Consider the following 22,518-nt stretch of genomic DNA (forward strand, 5'->3'; position numbering starts at 1 on the left):
CCCCCCAAGGGAGAACCTGGCAAAGGCTTTTGCGGTATTATCATTAGAATTTAAATTGCCTTTCGCCGCTTCTGCCCCTGGAGTTGTTGCTGTTGTTGTTGTTGTTCTTATTCTGGCATCGTTAAGGTGAGGGCAAATAATTTGTGGCGCCACCGCTGGCATATTTTTTATGAGCTTATTTACCCTTCTGCCTGGGTCTCTAATTTAAGCGCCTTTTCTTTAAGCCCTTTTATCTTAGTGAATATTTAATTAACCGCACAACGCGAGTCGCCGGTGGAAAAGTGAAAACTGTGGAAAAGTGTGCGGAGTGACAGAAAAGAATTGGGTTAAGCCAACTACAACTTAAAATAATATCCAAGTCGAAGGAAAACTTTTTTGGGAGGAAAAAACTTTCGCTTCGCTTTACTCTCTCCGTTGGTTTCCATACAGTTTTGTATCTTATTTAACTTTTATTATCTTGAAGCGTGATAAGGCTTATCTGGCATGTGTTCTGTACGGTTTGTTCGGCTTTTGTTGCTATTGCCGCTGCTGCTGGCATTTTCAAATAGTTGTGAACTTTATCACAACAACGAGCCACAATGGGCCCAGCATGAGCATCAGAATCAGCACCACCCACTGAACCCCCCAAAGCACCCACATTTTGTGGTTGAAGGGGAACATCATATAGCCCCACCATCCTCTCTTTCAACCACATGTCGCTTATAATCTGCTGTAACTTTCTGGCCCACTCTTAACTGACATTTTTGGTTTTTGCGGTTCTTTTCTGTGACTCTTTTACGCTAATTTGGCCAGCTAAAACATGGAAAAAGGCGAGTGGAAATGTACATAGAGGTTTTATATTATTTCAAGATTTATCTATGTCGCAGCGAGGAAGATGACATTGAAATTTCGATGTGGATTTATTAGCTTCTATGGTTTCGTCTGTTCTTATTTTAGAGCAGGTCTGGAACATGTTTTTCTGTTTACATTTTGAATTTCGCTTTTTTGTCTTTTTGGTATTTTTGATTGACAATCACATATTTGCGAGAATACTTGGGTTCAACACTCTCGGGAAACATATTTGAACCGAATATTTTTGCTCTTTTTGTACACAAAAAATAAATTTCCGTTGCAAACCTTTTAAAAAATTAAAGATACCATAAATTATAAAGCTAAATTTTTTAATACATTATTTAACTAGTTTACAAATACTTTTTCTATTAAAAAGTGTATGACACTGTCGAGTTGTTTTGGAAAATTCCATTTTCTTGTTTTTATTGCAGTGGCACAGATGCTGTCATGACATTTGCCAATTTTGAGTGAATTGTGTCGAACATTTTTTGTTCGGGCCACTGGAAAGGAATTTCGTTTCTCCTTTTTGTGTTTTCGATGCAACTGTCGGAAGACTGTGCTGGTTTATTTGATGAAATGTTTTTCTTGGTGAAGCGTCCAAGCAAAATATTGATGGGAATGCAAATTCTCGGATTGATGGCAAAGGACATAAACAAACGTGCAAAGGTGATAAATTTGAATTGAGAAAATTATTCTTTTGAAAAGCAGTGGAATGGAATTTAGAATGTTTATTGCCTTCCGGGTTAAAAAACTAGATTTTTATGTTGAAACACGTTTTCACTAAACGTTGAATTGCATTCAATAAAATATTTTACAAAAAGTCTCTTAACCTAAATGGTCTCACGATTATACAAATATTATTTTAAGCCTTTATATTTCCATTTTAACATCCCTAAGCCAACTTAAACCTGGCCTCCAAAACATACAAAACTAAGTGAGAACCCAAGCACGAACCCTTGTAAAAACCCTCTTTTAATTCCTCCCACTCCTCATCTGCCCACAAAATGATAATGCATTTTTAATATGCACATAATTCTCTTATATATTTTTTCAAAAGGACAAAGATATGAAAGACCAGACGAAAAAAATTACAATAAAAACTAGAGAATGAAAAGGGTACGGAAAAGCGGTGGGAAATGCGCTGGAAAAGCAGAATAAATAACATTTAGTGTGAACGCTGAGAACATGCGAAAATGTAGTTAACATTGCAAAACAGTAACGAATGAAGTGGAAATGGAATTGAAAGCACAAACACACACAAACACACAGACACAAGAAGGAGGAAGGACTTCAGCACAAAGTATGCAAGTGCTAGACAAAATATCTGAGTGCAAGCGAGATAGCGAGAATAAAAAAAAGGAAAGAGCCATGGCATCTTTTGTGTTGTTTTATGTGTGTCTCGGTTTCTGCATTTCCAGCTGCATAAAGTTCGCATTTAATTTCGTTGGCAACACTTTTTTTTCGCAGGCTCCCTAGCTTTTTTTTTTTTTTTTCTGGTTTTACCCCTTCTTTTTGCCGTTTTTCAAAAATATCACCCTGCTTTTGTTGCTTTTATCGCATATTTGGCCGCGAGTTATCATTTCTAGAGACACCAGCACACATAGAACGTTGTAAACATGTCACAGTGTCTGTGAGGCGTCTGCTGAACTCCTTTTCCCACCCACACATTTCCAAACGTTTCACCCACTCTCATTTTTTTCTTGCGCGTTACAAACAGGAAGCAGTCAGCCCAACACTGGCACAAATTAAATGCAATAACATGAGAACAAAAACGGAGAAAAAAGCGAGAAAATAAAAGGGAGCCAAAGGAGAGTAGACTTGCATGAACCTCGGAGCTGCCGCAACGGACATGCTATGCAGGATAAAGAGGATGCCGAGTCCTGCAGCAGGAGATGCTGCCTGCGACTAGTGCCACGTTCAAGCAATTATAGTCAAAGTGAAGTTGTAATCTTTGGTGGGTCCCTTGCAGATGGCAATGACAAATAACTTTATCTACCATGCAAGAGTTACGAGCTGGGCTGAAAAGCTCTGTGCTTGCTGAATTTAGACACGGAATTGCAAACCTGATTCTGAGATATGCGAAGTGGAGTTTGAACTAAATTTAGGGAAGAAACATGTGTTTTTGATTTATAAGTAAACCCAATTTTAATAAATTAAATTCTTACTCTCTTTATCATTCTGTATTTAAATCACTTGGGAACACAATCAGAAAAACAAATTAGTTTTTACTGAAACATTCGAAAACGCGATAAGGCAAACGGATTTTTATTGTGTTATTAACGAGGCCATCAATCCTCCTCATCAATCACATAACAGTAAAATCACACTCGAGCTAATAAACAATATGTATATATCCCAAATAACACATTATAGCCATAAAAGCTCAAATTTCGATTGCCATACACAATTTAAATAAACGATACCATTAATACTTTAAATCCTTTTAAATCAAAGATTTTACAATTGATCGGATTTAAAAGGAAATGGGATTTAAATCCCCTAACAGGAAAATCACCTTCGGCGCTTAGGAACAATTTGTTTATTAAAGCTTGTCAATCACAAGTTAGCCGTGACTTTGTCCCCTCATTTTCACGACTCGCTGATCCTGGCGAACTGAGAAGTATGCAACACAGTGGCTTTTCCGCCTCTCCTCGCAACCACTGACTGACAAGAGCCACTCGAAAGTGGCTACAGTGGGTCCGCAGTGCTCATCAGAAACTAACCATTGCACACACATCTGCATTCGTGGTCGCTCCTGTCCAAATGGGGATGGCGAAAAACAACAAGGAAAACAACAACAACAAACAGGAGATGGAGGAGCAGAGCCTGGTCAATCGCCGGCGTTCAACGTCCAAGTCAAGGACCATTGCCTTGCCCTCAAGTGGAACTCCGCCCTTCTGTTTTTGTTTCTATGTAAACTTTTTTCTCCGCCATTCGCTTTGGTTTGCATTTGTTTTTTCTGCCCCCGCTTCACTTCACTTTTTTTCTTTTTTAGTTTTTGGCCACGCTTTGCGCGGAAATGTAAATTAATTGGTCTAACAAAGTGCACTTCAATTGTGCTGCGGGCATGTGTTGTTATAGTTGTTAGTTTGCGTGTTCTTGTTGGTTGGGTTTTTCGGGGAGTTTTTCATTTCTGGCCGGGCGATCATTACAGTTTCGAGTGTTCCATAATGCAGCCAGCATGACATTTTTAGAGGTTGACTCTTTTGACATCTTCCAAATAGTTTTTAATGCTTATGGGTTTTTTTTTACAAAAAGTGGGCTGGTTAACTTTTAAACTGAAGTTTTGATAATTTCTAAAAGCGCTGAAGTACTATTTTAAAAAGTGTACCTTGATTCCCTTATAACAACATGTCCACTTCATTTATCAATTTTCCCCCTAAAACAATAAAAAAGTTTATAACAAACACCCACATCTTTTTATAAATATTCATAAAACGGGCCACTCAAAATCACGTTTTACTACCAAAAATGTTTTGATTGCAACCTACCAAAACCCAAAAAATCTGAATCGGTGATTATAAATTTAAACTAAACAGACAATTAATGCTTAAGAGAGCTGCCGGCCAAAATCTCGAGTTGCGCCACTAATCAAACTACTTTTCGAGGAACCCACGCAACATCAACAACGGCATCAGACAATCGGTCAGACAATTTCAAGTGCTTCTAACAAACAAACTTCAAAGCCTACGCACTCCGTTGTTATTTGTTGTGAACTTGTTTTTGTATTTCTGTTTTTTTTTTTTTTTTGTTTTTGGTTACTTGTTGCTGCTCAGCCGCCGCTGCTTTTGTTTCTGTTTCAGTTTCTGGGCTTCAACAGGTAACGTCTTATGCCCCACACGGCCAAAAGACTTGACAGGCATTCGGCGGGTTGACATTTCTTGTTTGGCTTGAGGAGTGTTGACCAATGTCGTCTCCCACACCCAGAGTCTGGTTTTCCTGGGTCTGCGCTTCGAAAGTGTGGAAATCTTGTCATGAATGAGCATTTCCCCAACTTGAGACACGCTCGATTGTGTTGTCTTTTGATAAATAATCGGCTTTGGCCCCTATTACCCCTCCCATCATCTTACTTTTTTATGCTAAATCGTGTTAACACGTATTAGATCTCATGTGGCTCATCAAGAATTGAAAGTTTTCAAGATTTCTTTGCATTTCAGCTTCCGTGTGCGACTCAAAAAGCTGGAGTGAATACCTTTTCTGAAGAGTATTTGAAATGCTTGAGACTTTAAGTAGATAATTATCTGGGTTAAGGCTGAGTTACAGCACAAAAGTAAGAATGACACCTGAAGACTTTGTGGAGATGGTAATAAACTATAACAATTTAGTTATCTTTGTTAGTTTAGTTTTTCCCAAGTTGTACTTTAGAGCATGTGTTAATTTTATGGTATAATAGCCATAAATACCATAGCCAGCCAAAAAGGCTGATAATATGATTTCAAATTTCGTAGTATAAGCCAATATCCTTTTATCTTGGATTCTGGCCTTATAAAAAATTCTGTCTTTTATTTTCACAAATTTATTCCCTATCTGAGAAGTGAAAAAAATTGTTTACAAATTTTCAATTTAACAAACATTTTTCCCTTTCTTTTCATTATAAATTTGTTACATTTTCCACAACTTTTAATTAGCATTTAAAACGTTAGGCATTCCTGAAGTTATTCTCTTTTCGCTTTCATTTTGTTACTCTATTTGTCTATTGCACTGAAATATTTGCTAGATTTTATTGGCACTGAAACAATTCTTAAGGCGATTGAAATTGCCAGCAAGAGGAATTTTCATAAATTGCACACAAATTTCAATTTCACTTTGCGCGAGGCGCACACAAGCACAGGGTCATTGTATGTGTGGTTGAGTGAAATACGTGTGCATAATTAATGCACATTTCACTTTAAAATGCACAGGCACACACACACAAACTCACACGAGCAATGCACTCACGCACACACACTCGCAAACAAAATGGCGACGGCTGTGACGCCTTTTCCGCCATTTGCTTTGAGCCGAGATTTGTGTTTAATTGTTGCATGGCGAATTCAATTTGCATGTGTGCAATGTTATTGCTCTGTGTGTGTGCGAGCGTTTTTGCTTGACTGTGTTGGTGAGAGTGCAACACACGCCTCGAAATAGGCAGCGAATGTTTGGCTCTATGAAGCTGGTTAATTTTTTTGTGGTTTCAAAAACATATTCTTTTTAAAAAACGTTCACTTTAATTTATTATTTTATTAAATTTGATTTATTGGTTACTTTTATTTTACTTCTTTAAATTCTCTTGGCGGCGGATTATTTCAAAATGTTCACCAACACCGGAACCGGTTAAAAAGAGTTCTGCCACTTGGCGTTTTCCGTTAAACACGCGCGACCGGGCGCATCTCAAAACACGAACTGAAATCCGAAACTGAAAACTCGACGCCAGCATCCACAGTTGGCGCCGGCAGCGACGTCGACAGAGGCAGCGAGTTATCCGGAATAAAATCCGAAATAGCCAAAGTTCGTTCGTCTATCGGCATCGACAGCGAACTTCGTGGACCGACGATTTTCCACATGTGGGAGTCGGCCATTTCCCGAGATAATAACAACAACAGAGAGCGAGAACGAGAACGACAACAGAGCGCCCCCGAAAAGTTGGAGACATGGAGCGAGTCTGCGGAGAGAATCTTTGGCACCAGGGAGAGCGGAAAACAGCCGGTTGGTACCGCTATTGTATACCGGCAAAATAAACAAAACACGACTTTCAAAGAAGTAACCGACATTTGAAAGCCCTTATAAAATATAATGTACTCTTTAATTTTTATGACCAGAAAAAGCAGAAAGATTATTATATGACATTAATAAATAGATTACAACTTGTAGATGTGAAATTTAATAACAGTCATTTTAGTTGTCGTTTATCGTTTTTAGAAAATATTTATTTTATATTATTTTTTTGTATTTAATTTATATATTTACTAAATAATTCAATTGACACCTTGATAGTACACACAATGTTTACTAAATAAATATTTGTTTTCGGGTCAAGAAAAATTGGAGACTTTTCCTTCCCAGTATTACTAACATTGGAAGTGGTTAGCCTACAAAGCTTTCAAAAGCACAGGCTTCTGCGCAATGATAACTTTGCTGAAGAACTAAATAATACGGGGAAAATTCTAAGCTCAGGAAGATATCCTGTATTGTAACCAAAGCTTTAGATAAAAGCTTTTTAAAGGAAACATATTTTCAAATCGAATTTATATGTTTTAAATGATATACATACTGTTTAAGTTTAACGTTCTACTTCAATTATTTTATGCAAAGTACAAAATAGTTTCATTAAGTTCAGCTTAGCTAATTAAAACATTATAGTTAAACAATTTTTGCAGAGAAGATACATTTAAACATTAAAACATCAAGAAAAAATTGATTGGAAATAGGAAAACATAAAATTACAAGCCCCGATAAAAAATTAAAAATTACTTGTGCGCGACCATTAACAGAACATTTATCGTTCCGGCTTAACATCCTAATTTCCAAGCGTGAAAAATTTGCATTTAAGCCCAAAGCAATTGAAGCGATAAAATAATTATAATTGAATTGAAATAGGAGGCAAGGAAACAAGAAAAGCCCAATGCTGCAGACAAAAGCCAAGAATATTGAAAAGAAAAGCGAAAAGCGTCTTAAAATAATTATCTTAAATAGGCGAATGTAATTACAACAAAGAGGCAGGCACAGAACAATGAAAATGGGGCTGATGATGGGGCCACGCCCCCGCCCACTGGATTATCCACCCCCTCATCCGCAAACAATTCAAATAAATAAACAAACAGACGCCACAACTTCACTTGGGAAGCGCGCGCCACACTGAACTCTCGAGAATATTGAAAGTGGTGGAAAGGGGCATCGGAAAATAGGAAAATCCCTCGACAAAAGGGGCTGGGAAAGCCGTCCCCACAGATGAGTGTCACTGATAAGTGCATCCAGCAAGTGGGCAGAACTCATTTGTGGCCACAATGCCAATTTTGATTGCAACTGCAATCGAGACATTAAGTGCTCGGAATGGAAGACTTCCCCTTGGACTCCAATTTGTATACGGATTGGGTTCATTATAGGCAAGTTCAAGTGGATCGAACTCGGCCCTCGGATCGAATGCAGTAATTTAACCAGTTAATTGCTTAAGCTTATCGAAAAAGATAAAAGAAATTAAAAAAAAATTAAGGAAAAGCTTTTTACAAAAATAATATCAAAGAGTTTGAAAATGTATAAAGGAAAGTTCAATATCAAAGCAATCCTCCAAGACGATTCAAATATCCAAGGTAATCTATTTTTGTACTATTTTAAAATGGAAAATATATGTAGCTCTAAGTTAAGTACCTCAATGGTATAGAGTAAATTCACAATCCATAATTTATGTGGATATTTTTTTTTTAATTAGTGTCGATCTTATCAAAACAAGCTTAAATAAGCCCCACTGTATTTTACGGCTGTTCATAATCTTTCGCAGTTTATGTGCAGATGGTCTGCCAACAAAAGAATAGGACAATGAACTTTCGCGGGAAAGCAAATTTTCATTCACACAGAATAAATATATCATTATGTCAGCAGCGGGTGGAATTTATATGGTTCAAGAAGATCAAATCGGAAAGAATATAAAACTGCACACTTACCTTGAACATTAATGGATTGCGTTCAATGTCAGACTCAGCGTTTTCACAAAGTGTTTCCGTTTCCGAGAGAAAGGCAAGGAACTATTAAACGAAAATTATGCATTAGAATATGAGAATATGAATTGCTATATAAAAAGTTACCTGATCCATGGCACGATCAAAAGACTGGAGATTATGCACAGCCGCATGCAATTGTTTGCCACGATTAATGACTCCATTATTTAAATTAGCATAGCTGGAAAAAATATTAAAAACAAGAAAAAAATTTTAATTCATAATTTTTTATATGAATAATACTATTGACTTTTAAATCCACATATAAAGCATAATATTAATTGAACAGATTTGGATATAAGATAGAAATTCAAAACAATTTTTATTTTTAAGACATTAAACATTTGAATGATACTCCTTAATTAAATATATGGTAATAGACTCAACACAAAATCATTACGTAGTGATTACATAAACACTTCCATAAAAATAACATTAATTTTCAAGTTATTATGTTTAACTCACCGTTGATTAATCACTTCCGTCATCTTCTTGATCCTGGTGGTATCATCATTGGGATAGACGGCAATCAGTTTCTGGGTCAGCTCGTTGAAGACATCGAAGTGCTGCTTATTCTGGTGCAATTCCGCGTGGAAGGACTGTCAAAGGGATGGGGCATAATTAGAGTGGATGCTGAGAGCGCCAAATATTAGCCCCTTACCTTCTGCTCCTTTTGCTGGGCTTCCAGGATGTCGGCCGTGGTGGCGATGGTTCCCATCCGCTCGGCCCTCTGCTCCATGCGGGCCAGCCATTTTTCGAGCTCCAAACGCTTGGCCTCGAACCTGCGGTTAATTTGTGGAGGTGACGGGGGGTTAAGTGGGCGGTCGAGTGTTAAAAGGGGGTGTCACCTACCGCTGTGAGTCGCTCAGCATGTTCTTTAGTTGGGCAGCTCGCTGCAGGACACATTGCGACGTCTCATCCCAGTGTTCACGCAAACGGGTCACTGTTAAACAATTAAACCAATTACTTATTTACTCAGTTCAATTCTGGTTAGTTAAAGTTAGGTAAAACCATATTAAATGTCAATAGGTAAACAAAGATTAGCCAGAGTTTATCGCCTTTCTCTTTGGTTTATTGCCCAACCATGCAATTTAGTAGATACAACAACTTTCGTTAGCATTTTGCTTTGTCAGCTCGGCTTGAGGTTCGTGTGTGTGCTGTTATATGGGTTAAGCTTGAGCCCTGTGCGGGAGGCAGGTTGGGGTTAAGTTACAACACAAACACACTATCTATCCCCCGGTTTGGTTTAGTGGTTACCTTTCAGACAGCAACGCATATAATCTAAGTCCGCTGAACAGTGCGGAGCTAGGGAAAACTGTTTCAGCTCTATGAAGTCGAGAATCAGGAAGAAACGAAAACGTTAAACCAAAAATAATTTAAATTATAATATGTTCTTAAAGAAAAAAGCGTTTAATTTAAAGAGGAATATTATACATTTTATAAACAGACTTTTATTTTTATTTTTCAAGTCTCGTTAATTTAACCGGAGTATTTATAATATATATGTAAGTTCATTAAACGCCTCTCAAACGTATAAGTCAAAAACTAAAAATATGTAGGTATAATTTTTTATTATTAATTTAGCTATTTAGTTTAAATGTTATTAAATAACTATATTTATGAGTAAGTTATATTTCCAATTTATATTTTTTAATTTAATAAGTTAATCTAAGAACTGGGACAAGATAAATATCACATCATATTCATAAACAGATTTTTTGACCTCATGTTTGTGGTACTCAAAAATATATGTTGGGTCCAACAAAATAACTTAAACAATAAAAAGCATAACATCATTAAAAAACTATGCAGAAATCTAGGGATCTGTGGCAGTCATAAGTTTAAACGTAAATTAAACTACAAAGGTTTTCTCTGTGTGTTTGACAGTATTATATCTACAGCTCTACCTTTAAAGTATTTCTTTATCGGGAATGCTTTTTAAATATCTCTAAGACATTTTATTGGGAAAACTGAAGAGTCCACTTCATAAACCTTACCCTGCATACCCCCAGCTGAATTCTGGGTGAGCTGAGTCTCGTCGTGCGACGACCTCCTGCGCATGCGCAACTCCTCCCGCGAAAGGGCGCCACTTCCGGCGGCCACTTGAGCGGCCGCGGCTGCAGCGGCGGCAGCAGCAGCAGCAGCTGCGGCGGCGGCCCTCGACTGCGCCTGATGTTGCAGCAGAGCGGCGGCGGCTGCGGAGCCTGGCGACTGCCCCATGTTGTGGACCACCTGTGGCGGTATGTTGCCCAACAACTGCTGGCGAATCTGCTCGCGAAACTCGCTGCTCAGCGGCATCGGCTGTTGCTGCGAACCGGAAGTTGCGGAATTTGCAACCACATTTGCGGCAGACGAATTTCCAGCACTTGCAGCAGCGGCAGCTGCCACGGCATTTAAATTATTCTGAAAACGATGGCGACTATACTGCAATTCCAGTGGCAAATTCCGATCCAGGGAGCGCATGTGGTGCTCGATGGTGGAGCGCATGGACTGCTCCACGTGGGAGTTTGAACTCGACGAAGAGGAGTTGTTGTGCAGGGATTGCTGCTGGGCCTGAGCCCTCAGTTGCTTCAGTTCCTCCAAAGATTGTCGCGAATCACCAGCTCTTCCCTCATCTAAAGACAGATTTCTCTCGTAGTTGGCAGTTCTTAGATTCACAGAGCCACCGCCCAAGTGACGAGCTCCCGCCGCCAAACTGGCTTTAAAACTTAAATCGAAATTATTCTGAACCGCAGCCTCCATGTTCCTCAGATTCATTTGCTCCTGCATGGCGCGTTCCATGTTGCGCAATCCACTCTCAATTCCCCGCAGTGCATCCTCCGATCCGAATTCCTCGGTGGGCGATGCAATCGATCGCTGGTTGATCTTCTTTGCCTCACTGGCTCTTGTGGGCGCCGGCGATGGCACGGGATTTAGGCTATTTTTGGAGCTCTGTTCACTAAGGGCGGCCACGGCCGATTGGAGAACCAGTGGCGGTGGAGGCGGTGGCATTTCGAAGGGGTTCGAGCACCGCCGAGCAGCCATTCCCTCGGCAGATAAAGTTGAATGCTTTTCGGGTGGCGGCGGTGGCTTGTCCTTGAACTTCATGCCCGCCAGTGGTGAGTTTTGTGCTGAGTTTTGAGCAGAATTTTGGGTGGATGCCGGTTTTCTGGGCAGCGGCGGTGGTTGCCTCATTGGAGGCGGTAATCCTGGCACCACCATGGTCTGTCCATCGGGCATACTCTTTAAACTGTGGCGCTTTGGCGGTATTTCCGGTGGAGCGGCTCGATCGCTGGCGCCTCTGGCGGGAATCGCCGGGACCGGCCGACCTTGTGTGGGCGGTAAAGGGGGCGGGGCACCGGTTTTATGGGCCGGCAGGGTGTTCGTCGTATGCTGCTCCTGTGATCCCTGCTTCCTGAGCAACTGCTGACCTCGCAGAGCTGCCTGTGCCGCCAATTCAGAATTAATGCGAGGTATTTCAGGTGCGAGTTTGGGTCCACCCGAATCGTCGCCACCCAAAGTGGGCGGTATTGGAGGCGGTGGTTTGGCAGCCATTTCCGGTTTTCACTCCCCTCTTTTACCTTGTGCGTTTTAAAGGATTTCCCGGAACTTTGTTTGTTTTTTGTTTTCGTTTCCAGGATTTTAACACTTCACTTGATTTGCATTATCACGTTCCGCATTATGTGCGTTTGATATGTTCGATTGGCCAGCGGCTCTTCACTCAATTAGAGCCGGGGTAAATGCATAAAAAAGTGTATAAAAAAGCGGCACTGTTGACATTGGTGAAACGTTGAATGTTAATGGTAAACACAAGCTCCACCTTTCTCTCTCTCACTCACTCTTCTCACTCTCTTTCGGATTTGGGTTTGTTTATAAAACGTGCCGGAAACTTAACACTACCACCGACCACAAGCAAATACGCCAAAGAGCAGAACAAACACAAAGAGAGTGCGAAAATGCTCTTTACACTCCCACTTTCTCTTCCGCTTTCCTTGCAACTTTCTCTCCCCCACACACACAACCACCATTGCGATTATTTTCACCACACTTTGCGCCTTCAGCTGCGCCGGCTGTCTCTCGTCGCATACTTTTTGGCGCTGTCTGCTTTGCCAACTCATTCGCTCGGTACAGTGAACACCAGGGAAAGGGAAAGAAAGTTATCTTTCAGGTTTCCCTGAAAATTATATTTAAAGAACTCAAACGATCTTTTAAATACCTTATGTAAAGCATTGCAAAGTTATATTTCTCATTTTCAATCTATATATATAAAAGCAAGTTGTGTTAGTTCCACCACTTATAACTTAAGAACGGCTGAACAGATTTGGCTGAAAATTGGTAGGAAGGTAGCTTAGAGCCCGGAATAGGAGTTAGGGTACTTTTTATTCCGTTCGACATACCAAAAATCGCATATAAACTGAGTTATTACCTCATCAAACTGACAAGCACACACTACCATAGCATTTTAACTCAATTTTTTGTAAAGTGAGTAGAAATTATTTGTGATTTTGGTGAATTGAAGTGAAGTGAAGTTTTTCGTGCTTTTTGTGAATTGAAGTGAAGGGAAGTTTAATTAATAATGCCGCGACCAAGACGATCGAATCTTTCCCGACAAAGCCGTAATGCAAGAAGACTACAAAATACTGCAAATGGAAGGTCTGAAGAAGAACAAAACATTGAACGTGAACAGAACCGCGTTAGAATAGGTCGACTTCGTGCTTCTCAATCAGCAGAGCAAAGAGAGGCAATCCGTAATACGGCTCGGTTGACAATGCAGAATCGTCGAGCTTACAACAGAGGTCAAGAAATAGATCATTTGCGACGCAGAAGAAATTTATCAAGTGCTGATTTGAATCGAGCAGCGTTTCAATACGATTGCATCACTGATTACAGCTTGCATCCTAGCGTTTGCATTGGGCAAATGGACGTTGTTTGCGAGTATTGCGGTGCACTGAAGTTTTCCGGAGAAACGCCTGGATTATGCTGCTTTAATGGTAAAGTTAAATTGCCATTGTTGACTCCGCCACCTGAGCCATTGTATTCGTTGCTTTGTGGTGAAACACAAGAATCACGCCACTTTCTTGCAAATACCCGAAAATACAATGGTTGTTTCCAAATGACGTCATTTGGGGCAGATATTATCGAAGAACGAGGATTTAATCCGACATTTAAGGTTTTTTTTTTGTTTGTATTACATAGAATATAGTTAAAGAATAACTTACTTTATCTTAGATACAAGGGCAGATTCACCATCGAATTGGATCATTACTACCTTTCGAAGATACACAAAAAAAATTTTTACAAATATATTTCATGGGCAACATGGAAGAACAACTTGATCGACGTCTAGCGATCAATGAAGGGATGAAGCGAGCAATTCTTCAAGACATGCAGTGTCTGCTTCATGAACATCATGCGATGGTCAAGTTGTTTAAGAGTGCTTTAGAGCGCATGCCAAATGATGACTATAAAGTTGTCATAAAAGCAGATAAACGACCATCTGGAACACACGAAAGGACATTTAATGCTCCAACAATAGACGAAGTCGCCATCCTGATTGTGAACAATTTGATGAATGAGGAGATACATTATCGGGTTTTACTCTTGATCGAAGATAATATATGTGTTACCTCATGCGCGGTAATATATTAATCAGGTTAGAATGCCACCGCCAAATCGTGAAATGAATGAGGCATTTAATCGAGAATTAGAACGGGAACGTGAATATGATCACCAGGAATTAAATTTATTAGTTCAAGCGAATGTACCCCTGTTGAATTCCCAACAGAAGAAAGTTTATAATACTTAAATGAAGGCAAACGATGAAGAAAATTGTGGTTTATATTTCCTAGATGCCCCTGGTGGTACTGACAAGACATTCCTCATGTCATTAGCTTTAGCAACTGTTCGGGCGAGATCCTCATAGCTGTTGCAGTTGCTTCTTTGGGAATAGCAGCCATATTGTTAGAAGGATGCCAAACGGCTCATTCAGCATTAAAATTACCGTTAAATCTTCAAATTATTGAGGAACGAACGTGTAATATTGCAAAACACTCGGAAATGGCCAAAGTTTTAATGGTATCGAAATAAAATTTTTCTTTTTCATATATAAAACAAAAAAAAAATTTCTTTATCTTTTAAACACCAAACGAAGTTTTACCTAAAACTATCGCCATCTGGTGGCGGAACGGAGTTCGCTGGGTTTACTAGTTTAATATAAAATAAAATTTATTTTTGTATGTGTTTCTTTCAGGACTTTTTAAAATTCTTAAACACATTTAAAATAATACCGAAATCCATTTAAACTCCATTACAAAAAATACAAAAATATCTATATATCAAGTTTTTAAGGTCCTTGAATGTTTTTGAATATTCAATTTTTGAAATTTTTAAAACTAAAAAATTGTTATTAAACTTTTTAAATAATATTTTTTAAGAATTGTAAAACTTGTTTGCGTATTTATGTTATTTTTGCTAAGCAGATTCATTAGACTTTAAAATAAAAAGTATGTTCTCAAAATGACATAACATTTCAATTCATGGCGTATACTGGCATCTGGTTTTTACTGTTTTTTCTTGGCTGTCTGTTCTGCATACGAAATCAGTGGGCAACTGACAAAGCAATGTTTTCACGCACTGCAAAGTCGCCCTGGTGCTGCATTTAACTTTTGGCACCTGCAACAACGAAAACGCAGACATGCACTGGGCTTTATTGTGACCCCGACGCCCCAAAATCCCGTGCCGAGGATGTCCCTCCTTCGGAAGAACCCCATCCTGGCACTTCCTTGGTGGCAGGTGCATTTAACTTCTGCCACAGACACAAACACAGACACAAACGCGGCACACCAGCAAACAAGTGCAGACAACAATGTCGGGACGTTGGCCATTTGGCTTACAGGGCATTTCAGTTTCCACTTGTGATTCTTTTGTTGCCCCGGTGCCACTGTTGCACGCTCCCAACTTAACTCAACTGCCTGTCACTGCAGCTGCAGCAGCTGGGCAAAAAAAAAACAAAAAACTATTATCCCTAGGACCCTTCTTCGCCTGGCAACTAAGGATCCTGAGTCCTTCCTTCCTTCCGCCAGCGAGTCACAGTTAATAGCTTTCTCGCTGTAATTTTTACGGCCGCGCCTGCCGGCTTCTTGATTATACAGCCGTCGCCAGATCTATTTAATTTATGACAAAAGTTGATTATTTAAAACTTCACTCGCAGCTGGAGAAAGTTTCCTTGCTCCATTTTTCGAATGCCTCACAATTGCACTCAATTAGCTGGAGGCTTTGCAGAAAGTTATGCAAAGCGGATTAGCAGGCAGTAAAATGACAACTAATGGAAAAGGATTGTCAAAAGTTCCCGCAAGCTGCAGATGAATCCAAAAAGTAAATGAAATACTTCAACAATCAAAAACTGGAGACTGGAAACTATGCGTATTAATAAGAGATGGCAAAACTATCCAGTTCAGAAAGGTTTCATTCAAAGCTCTAATTATCAGATGTAAACTAATGGTTATTTGATACACCCATGTCAACTTGTCATTCATCAGTTGCATACAAAACGCATGAATTAAGTGTGTATAATTCCTCAAATCATAGACACTTATCGACAATATGTTCCCCATTCGGTCGACGACCAGCTTGATTACCCCAATAACGAATCCGTTTTGCCGGCCTCTCACAAATAAGCTTCAATAAATTCAATACCCAATGAGGCAATCCCCTTCCACTTTTTGTTGGCTTTTCTATTTCCCCGCTTTCCCTAATAACAGAATAATGGTCTCGATAATGAGAGCAATTTTTCCACGACACTCAATTGACACATCCATTGTTCTAGGCTCTACCAATCATTAATCATATTTTCCCCACAGCAAGTAGCTTTATCCTCCCAGAGAATTCCGACAATTTCTCATTTTAAGTTTTCAGCAGGGACTTGGGAAAATTTTGCTTATAAATAGCCAGAAAGCATGCTATACTCTAAAACTTCGGCGTTTAAGGTGGGGAGGTGTGTGCCTGAAAGCAGAGGGAATGGGGATGGTTCGAGGTAGATAGATAAACTATTTTTATACAAGACACGTTTCCTGCAATGAGATGCGGGCGATACAAGCGAATGAAATGTTCGCTGCTCCGCCTAAAAGTATGCAATCAAGTCAAATAACTTGAGTTGTGGGTTCTGGCCAAATGGTTGTTGGGGAAGTACTATTGTGGTTGTTGTTCCAGTTGTTGTTTTAGTTCTGTGGTTAAATTTCTAGCTGTTGCTAGCTTAGTTTTCCTGGCACACAACAAAAAAAAAGTTAAATTTAATGATATTTCGAAAAGTATTAATTTTTCATTTTGATTGAGTTGTGCTTTTTGATACGGAAATTTATTGGAATATAAATTCATATTTCTGCTATCATTTTTGTTAGGGGTTTTATGAACTAAATCTTCATTTTGGATCACTTTTTTCTGTGCAGTTGTTGCTCTGCTTGTTGTACTAGTTACTTTTTTTCGTTTTTTTTTCTGAGGTTGTTGATTTTTTGCCTTTTGACTGAGCGCCAAGCTTCCTTGTTTTATTTTGTCCATGCTTTCCATTCGTTTCTTTTCGCAAGCGTTGCTGTTTTTGTGCTTCTCATGGAGTGGACTCCAATGAATTCCTAGACGCACACACACGAACACTCAAGCACACTCCTACTCACAAAACACACACATGCACACACACTCGTACGCCTTAAGTTATGCTTCACAGTTTTTTTTCCGCTGCTCTTCAGCTTCGTTCCGTATAATTTATTGAAACACATTCATTTCTCGCTATGATGTGAGCAACAACAACAACAACAACAAACAACAAAAACGAACAACTGCCATCAGAAACACGCCCACTTTATTTAGCCAGTTGTTGGTGTTATACGTCTGCTTTTTGTTTCGCATGAAGTTCCTTTATTGAATATTTATATGCAAATTTAACACGATTTTCGTGAATGTACGTTTAATTTTTTTGTTTTCCTATTTGGTTATCCATTTGTAATGGAATTTCATATTTTCTAATTAATTTTATGTATTTATTATGGGCCTGCAAAACGCGTTTCGTAATTTATAACAGAGTTTAATGGCATTTCGGATTATATATGTTAACCTGGGATAATTTATTGTTTGCATATAATCAAAGTAGATGTGAATTAATTAAAATTTTTCGAATAAAATCCAATAAATACGCATATAATTATATTATATTAAGGTACTTATGATTATTTATTATCAAGTACGTTTTATGACAATTTATGAACATGTATGTGCATTTAATCATAGATTGTCCAATTATTTATTTAAATTTATTCACAATTTTTCTCAAACAGATTAAGAAATAGTTTTATTCATTTTCGTTCATTTTTGGTTGGTTCCCTATTTGGCAAAAATTAAGATTTCTCGCTTTACTATTTATTTATTTCCCACTACTCGATTTTTCCTTTTTTTGTTGAACAACATTTTGCGGCTTTTTGCCACCCTCACGTTTATTGATTTACAAATACGGCGGAGAGCGAGTGAGACGGGTAGACGAAGTGAGTGAGAGAGACAGAGAGAGAGGGGAGCAGGGCAGGGCAATAAGCCGCCGCAGACACAAAACTTTAAACGACGTTTTGTGGTTTGACTTTGCTTGGCTTTCGGCTTGTTAGCCCCACTAAATATTTTTCACACACACACGATTAGTTCTTTAATCAAGATAAGCAATTTTCGTATTTGAATCACAATACATTTTTTGGCAGTAAATTTTCTTTTTCGCCGGAGACTTTCACGCGACGCGCACGGTGCAGAGAAAAGCGTGAATGGCTCTACGGGATTTATTTGGAAATGGATATGGAGGAGTTTCACAACCGTTTGTACGCAGTCAGAGCCAACGAATGTCCTGGCTAACTGTTCGCACAACTACGGACCCCAAAAGCGGACAAAGAGCCACCGAATAAGGGAGCGTGAGAGAGCGAAAGTCACGGCGTAATTTCAACACGGAACCGCTTTTTATCGGGTTCTCCCAAAGAGCGGCAATCAGCCGACCAGCCACCCCCAAATGGGTAAACAAAAGGTGAGCGGAAAAAAAGGGGAGCGTCCGGGGGCAAAAGAGGGGGAGGCGGCATGGTGATAAAGCAACCCCAAAGCAAGTTTACTAGTAGTGCACTTGGAATAAAATTTGTTATTAATTAACCAACAATGTCACTTGCTAATGGCTTACTAAAACTATTTATTACAAAAATAAAACCCTTTACCACTGAGCGAATTATAATACTAAAATTATCTAAATCGGTTTTATGTTGTGTTATAAATCCCAAAATAAGGTAAATGAAATCCCGACTTGGTATTAATATAAATAAAATAATTAAAATATAAAACAAAATAAATTTAAAAGATCCACATTGCTGACAACGAATCATTTTTTTAAGATTTTTTTTTATGAAGTTACTAAATCCATTAAGTGATTTGAATTAGTTCGAAACTAAGTTCTTGAAAATGTTTTCGAGAAGTGCTTACACCCACCACCCAATTGAACTCTCTTAGCCAAACTTTCTCCCCACTTCTGCGGTGTTCTCTGTATATTAAGTTCACCGGCATTCCGTCGGATTTCTCAGAACGCTCTCCGGATCCACTGGCATTTGTTTTGCTAGAGTTTTGTGGGGGACATGCGCATTGCGATGCGATTTAGCCGGAAGACATTCAACCTTCCTGCCACATGTTGTGCGTACGTCTTGAACCTTGACAACTGATAAGGATTATTTTGCACAGGGTTGCAGCAGCACCCTCTAACTGAAAGAGAGGGATATATGCAGAGGGAAAGAGATGGGGAGAAAGAGCAGATTGAGCGGTTCGTTGCGCCATTGATGGAATTTGATGTTTATGTTATTGTGGCTTTAGATGTAGATTTTCCTTTATAGGTTGCGCTGCCGAGAAAAATGCTTAGTGTGCATTGGCCTTAATTAGTTGAAGAAAAATATGAGAGGGAAATGTGGGATGGCAGTCGAATGATAAGACAGCCATTTATGAGATTGTCGGCCAAGAAATTAGTTGATGAAAGGATGTTAGCAAGCAAGCACAAAAGGTTTTGAAAGTGTGCTAGATATGAGGCTAATTATTAATCTGCAATTAAATTGCAAATGCAGGCTTTAAATAAGTTGAACAATTTGTAAACATAATTTTCTGCTATTAAAATGTGCTAGTTTTACTAAGCCGCAACATTTTTTAATTAAAAACATGGAATTGTGAACGTCTCGTTTGTTCATGGCAAAAACCCACAAAGAAATCTCTTTAAATATTCATAAATCTTTATAAAAATGCAAATTCCTTGCGGCGTGAATGAGTCTGAAGAAGCCACAACTTCATTGTTATGTCCTCAGAGAGACAACAAGTGCAACCTTTTTAATGAATTTAATTAAAATTCATTAGACAACGAAAATTGTTAACGACATTTCGGTCATGTGAGATGCCCAGAGATAAAAAGCCAGACAGAGGACCAGGAACAGGACACGTAGTGCTCGCCCAGGACAATTTGCGTAATGAGTGAGTGCATGGGTCCGCACCTTTCTCCCCTCTCCCCTCTTTACCCTCCCCTTTCTCCGTGCATCCTTTTGGCTTTCCTTTTTTGCAGTTGAGAGCTGGAATTTTATTTTTGCTGCAGCTGAAAGAGGAGCCACACAACTTGGCTTGGCCCCAAGAGCAGACCGGGTAAGATATTCCAGGACACCCAAGGGCATTCTGGGTGACACAAACACGCACAAACAAACAACGGCACACACGCAACCGAACACACTTTTAAAAGTTTCCCAGTGGCACCTATAACCTGCAGTGTTTAGACAAATTTTCCGCATACCCTCGTTGCACAAAAAAATTTGTTCGTGCGCAAAACTATTTTAGCGAACATAACTTACCGGCCTAAAAAGGACTCAAAAGCCGAAGCTAAAAGTCTAACAACCATGACAATAATTTCACTTAATGCTTACTAAAATCCCAAAGCAGTGAACGAGGTTTAAGGGGGTGAAGGGGTTGAAGCGGGTCGCCTTTGCGTCACAAAAGCTCTGAGGTTAAGCAGCCATAGGAGAGACTCTGCTTCACTTCACTTTTTTGAGTAATTAAAAAAAAGAAACAAGACGCGGAAAGTTTACTAACAAGGAACAGCGACTTTTATATACCCTATTTAAGAAGAAGAATGCACAAAAAAATAAACCTAGACTTTTTGTTAATATCCATTTAAATTAAATAAATGTATGACAAAAATTGTAGATCATTGGATAGTTTTACATAAGTATTTAAAAAAAAAATTATATCTCCCACATTCTAGATTTGAAAATCACGTTGACAAATTACAGTTTTTAAAAAATTTAAATTATAATACGTTAGTATATGCAAATTTGAAAATCCATTATAATATTAAGTAAAACTATCTTTCACTATTAAAAATATAGCTAATCAAAACTACTCTCTAAAAAAAATAGGAATGTTGGGTGTACGATTGAAATTGAAATTTTAAATGCATGATTATATACGTAAACCATTTGGTTTTAAGCTTAATTTTTTTATAGAGTGTTCCCTGATAGCGATTAGAACCGTCAGTTTAAAGTAGAGTATCGAAAGCAACGAACTTCTTGAAAGCGCAGACACATGCCAGGAAGTTATGCCAAACCATTGAAAGAAAGCGCCCCACTGGAGGGAGAACCAACTTTAGATAAAGAAGGGGGCTTCTCGCGGCGATGGGAGGATGGGGTGTACTGCCTTTTTTGGGGAGGCAAGGCCTATTAAAGCGTGTAATGGCGTGAAGCGGGCGTGTGTAGCGCCAAAACACAAGAAAACGGGGGCGGTGGTGTTGGCTGGGTTGGAAAGTTGAAGGCGTTTGCCAGGCGAAAGGCTGCAATTAAAGGCAATTTGGGTGCCCAAAGGGGGGATGGGGGATGAAGTGGGCGGAAAGCCACTGAGCCTCTGCCTGGCCAACTGAGTGCGTTGTCCTTTCAGATAATATGCTCCCAGTGAGTTGTTGTTGCTGTTGTTGTTGTTGTTGTTGCTATTGTGGGTGTTGTTTTTGTTGTTGTTGCTGCTGCCGCTTGTTGGCCAAGTTGCAGCAACAGCCGCTGCACTGAAATTGCATGTCAAAGACAGATTTACGAGCCAACCTCAACTCAGATACACACACACATACACACACCCTCTCCGTGTGGGTTGGCATTTTATTTATGATAAGGACTTTGGGGTCTCTTGGGTTGGCGAAAAGTTTGTGCGACTTCTGGCCCCAAAAAAGAGGCGGGAGTAGCGAAAATAAGGTGCAGCTAGACGGAGAAAAAGGCAAGGAGCAAACAGAGAACGAGATAATGAATAATGGATTAATTAAGCTTCACTCTACAAAATACGTAATTAATTGGAGCTTTTTGCTTGATTTCCTGCTACTTCCCCAACCTCCTTTCACAGATAATAAACTAGGCCGGGCTATAAACTGTTTTCCTGGAAATCCTAAACGGTTTTTGAGAACTAGATTGAAATACAATGCCGTACTAATGGTCATACTTTCAGTTTGGCTGTTTGCCAAAAGTCGATTGCAGCTGGCAAAGAACTCAAAACATTCAAAACTTAAAGATACTCTACATCAACGGAAGTTCTTAAAACAACAATAACGGCAAGCAGGATATTAAAAATAAAAGCATTAATGTTTCACTGTGAAATATTTTTAATAGTTTCAAAATAGTTAGTGCATAAACTATGCACTAAATTGATTTATCAGATTTTATTAAATATTTAAAAGAAAATAAACAATTACAAAGCAAACCATAAAAATTAAATAAAGATAAAAGTATCTACAAATATAAATATCACTTTTAGAATTTTAGTTTAAAAAACATTTTTGGACTTTATACATAAATATTTAATTTAATTGAATGAATTAAACATGTTACATTTAAATCTTTAAAATTCGAACATTTTACTGGATTTTCTCTACATTACTCGCAGACTAAGTTCCTCCAAATATTAAATTTTTAAAAGTCAAACAACGGCAATAAGTATGTGCAGCTGCAAAGCACAA

General features: G+C 38.9%; 1 protein-coding gene across 15 annotated transcripts in view; it reads right to left on the bottom strand.

Moving 5' to 3' along the window:
• The window catches only part of LOC108101043 (dystrophin), a 145,651-nt gene that overhangs the window by 86,037 nt on the left and 37,096 nt on the right, over positions 1 to 22,518 (bottom strand). For 9 of the 15 annotated variants that reach the window (XR_001772030.2, XR_001772031.2, XR_001772035.2 and 6 more), the window contains 6 exons: positions 9,780 to 9,848; positions 9,375 to 9,465; positions 9,184 to 9,304; positions 8,988 to 9,121; positions 8,610 to 8,703; positions 8,469 to 8,549 (listed from right to left, as the gene is read on the bottom strand). Coding sequence is in view for 8 of the 15 variants with exons in the window: in XM_017205222.2 (XP_017060711.1) it covers positions 8,469 to 8,549; positions 8,610 to 8,703; positions 8,988 to 9,121; positions 9,184 to 9,304; positions 9,375 to 9,465; positions 9,780 to 9,848 (590 nt within the window). In the remaining 7 variants the exon portion in view is untranslated. Of the gene's footprint in view, positions 1 to 8,468; positions 8,550 to 8,609; positions 8,704 to 8,987; positions 9,122 to 9,183; positions 9,305 to 9,374; positions 9,466 to 9,779; positions 9,849 to 10,519; positions 12,289 to 22,518 lie in introns of those variants that run through there. The other 6 variants (XR_001772032.2, XR_001772036.2, XM_017205216.2 and 3 more) reach the window with 2 other exon arrangements.

Source organism: Drosophila ficusphila, unplaced genomic scaffold (assembly GCF_018152265.1).
Source record: "Drosophila ficusphila isolate 14025-0441.05 unplaced genomic scaffold, ASM1815226v1 contig_791, whole genome shotgun sequence".
In the NCBI taxonomy this organism is placed as follows: Eukaryota; Metazoa; Arthropoda; class Insecta; order Diptera; family Drosophilidae; genus Drosophila; species Drosophila ficusphila.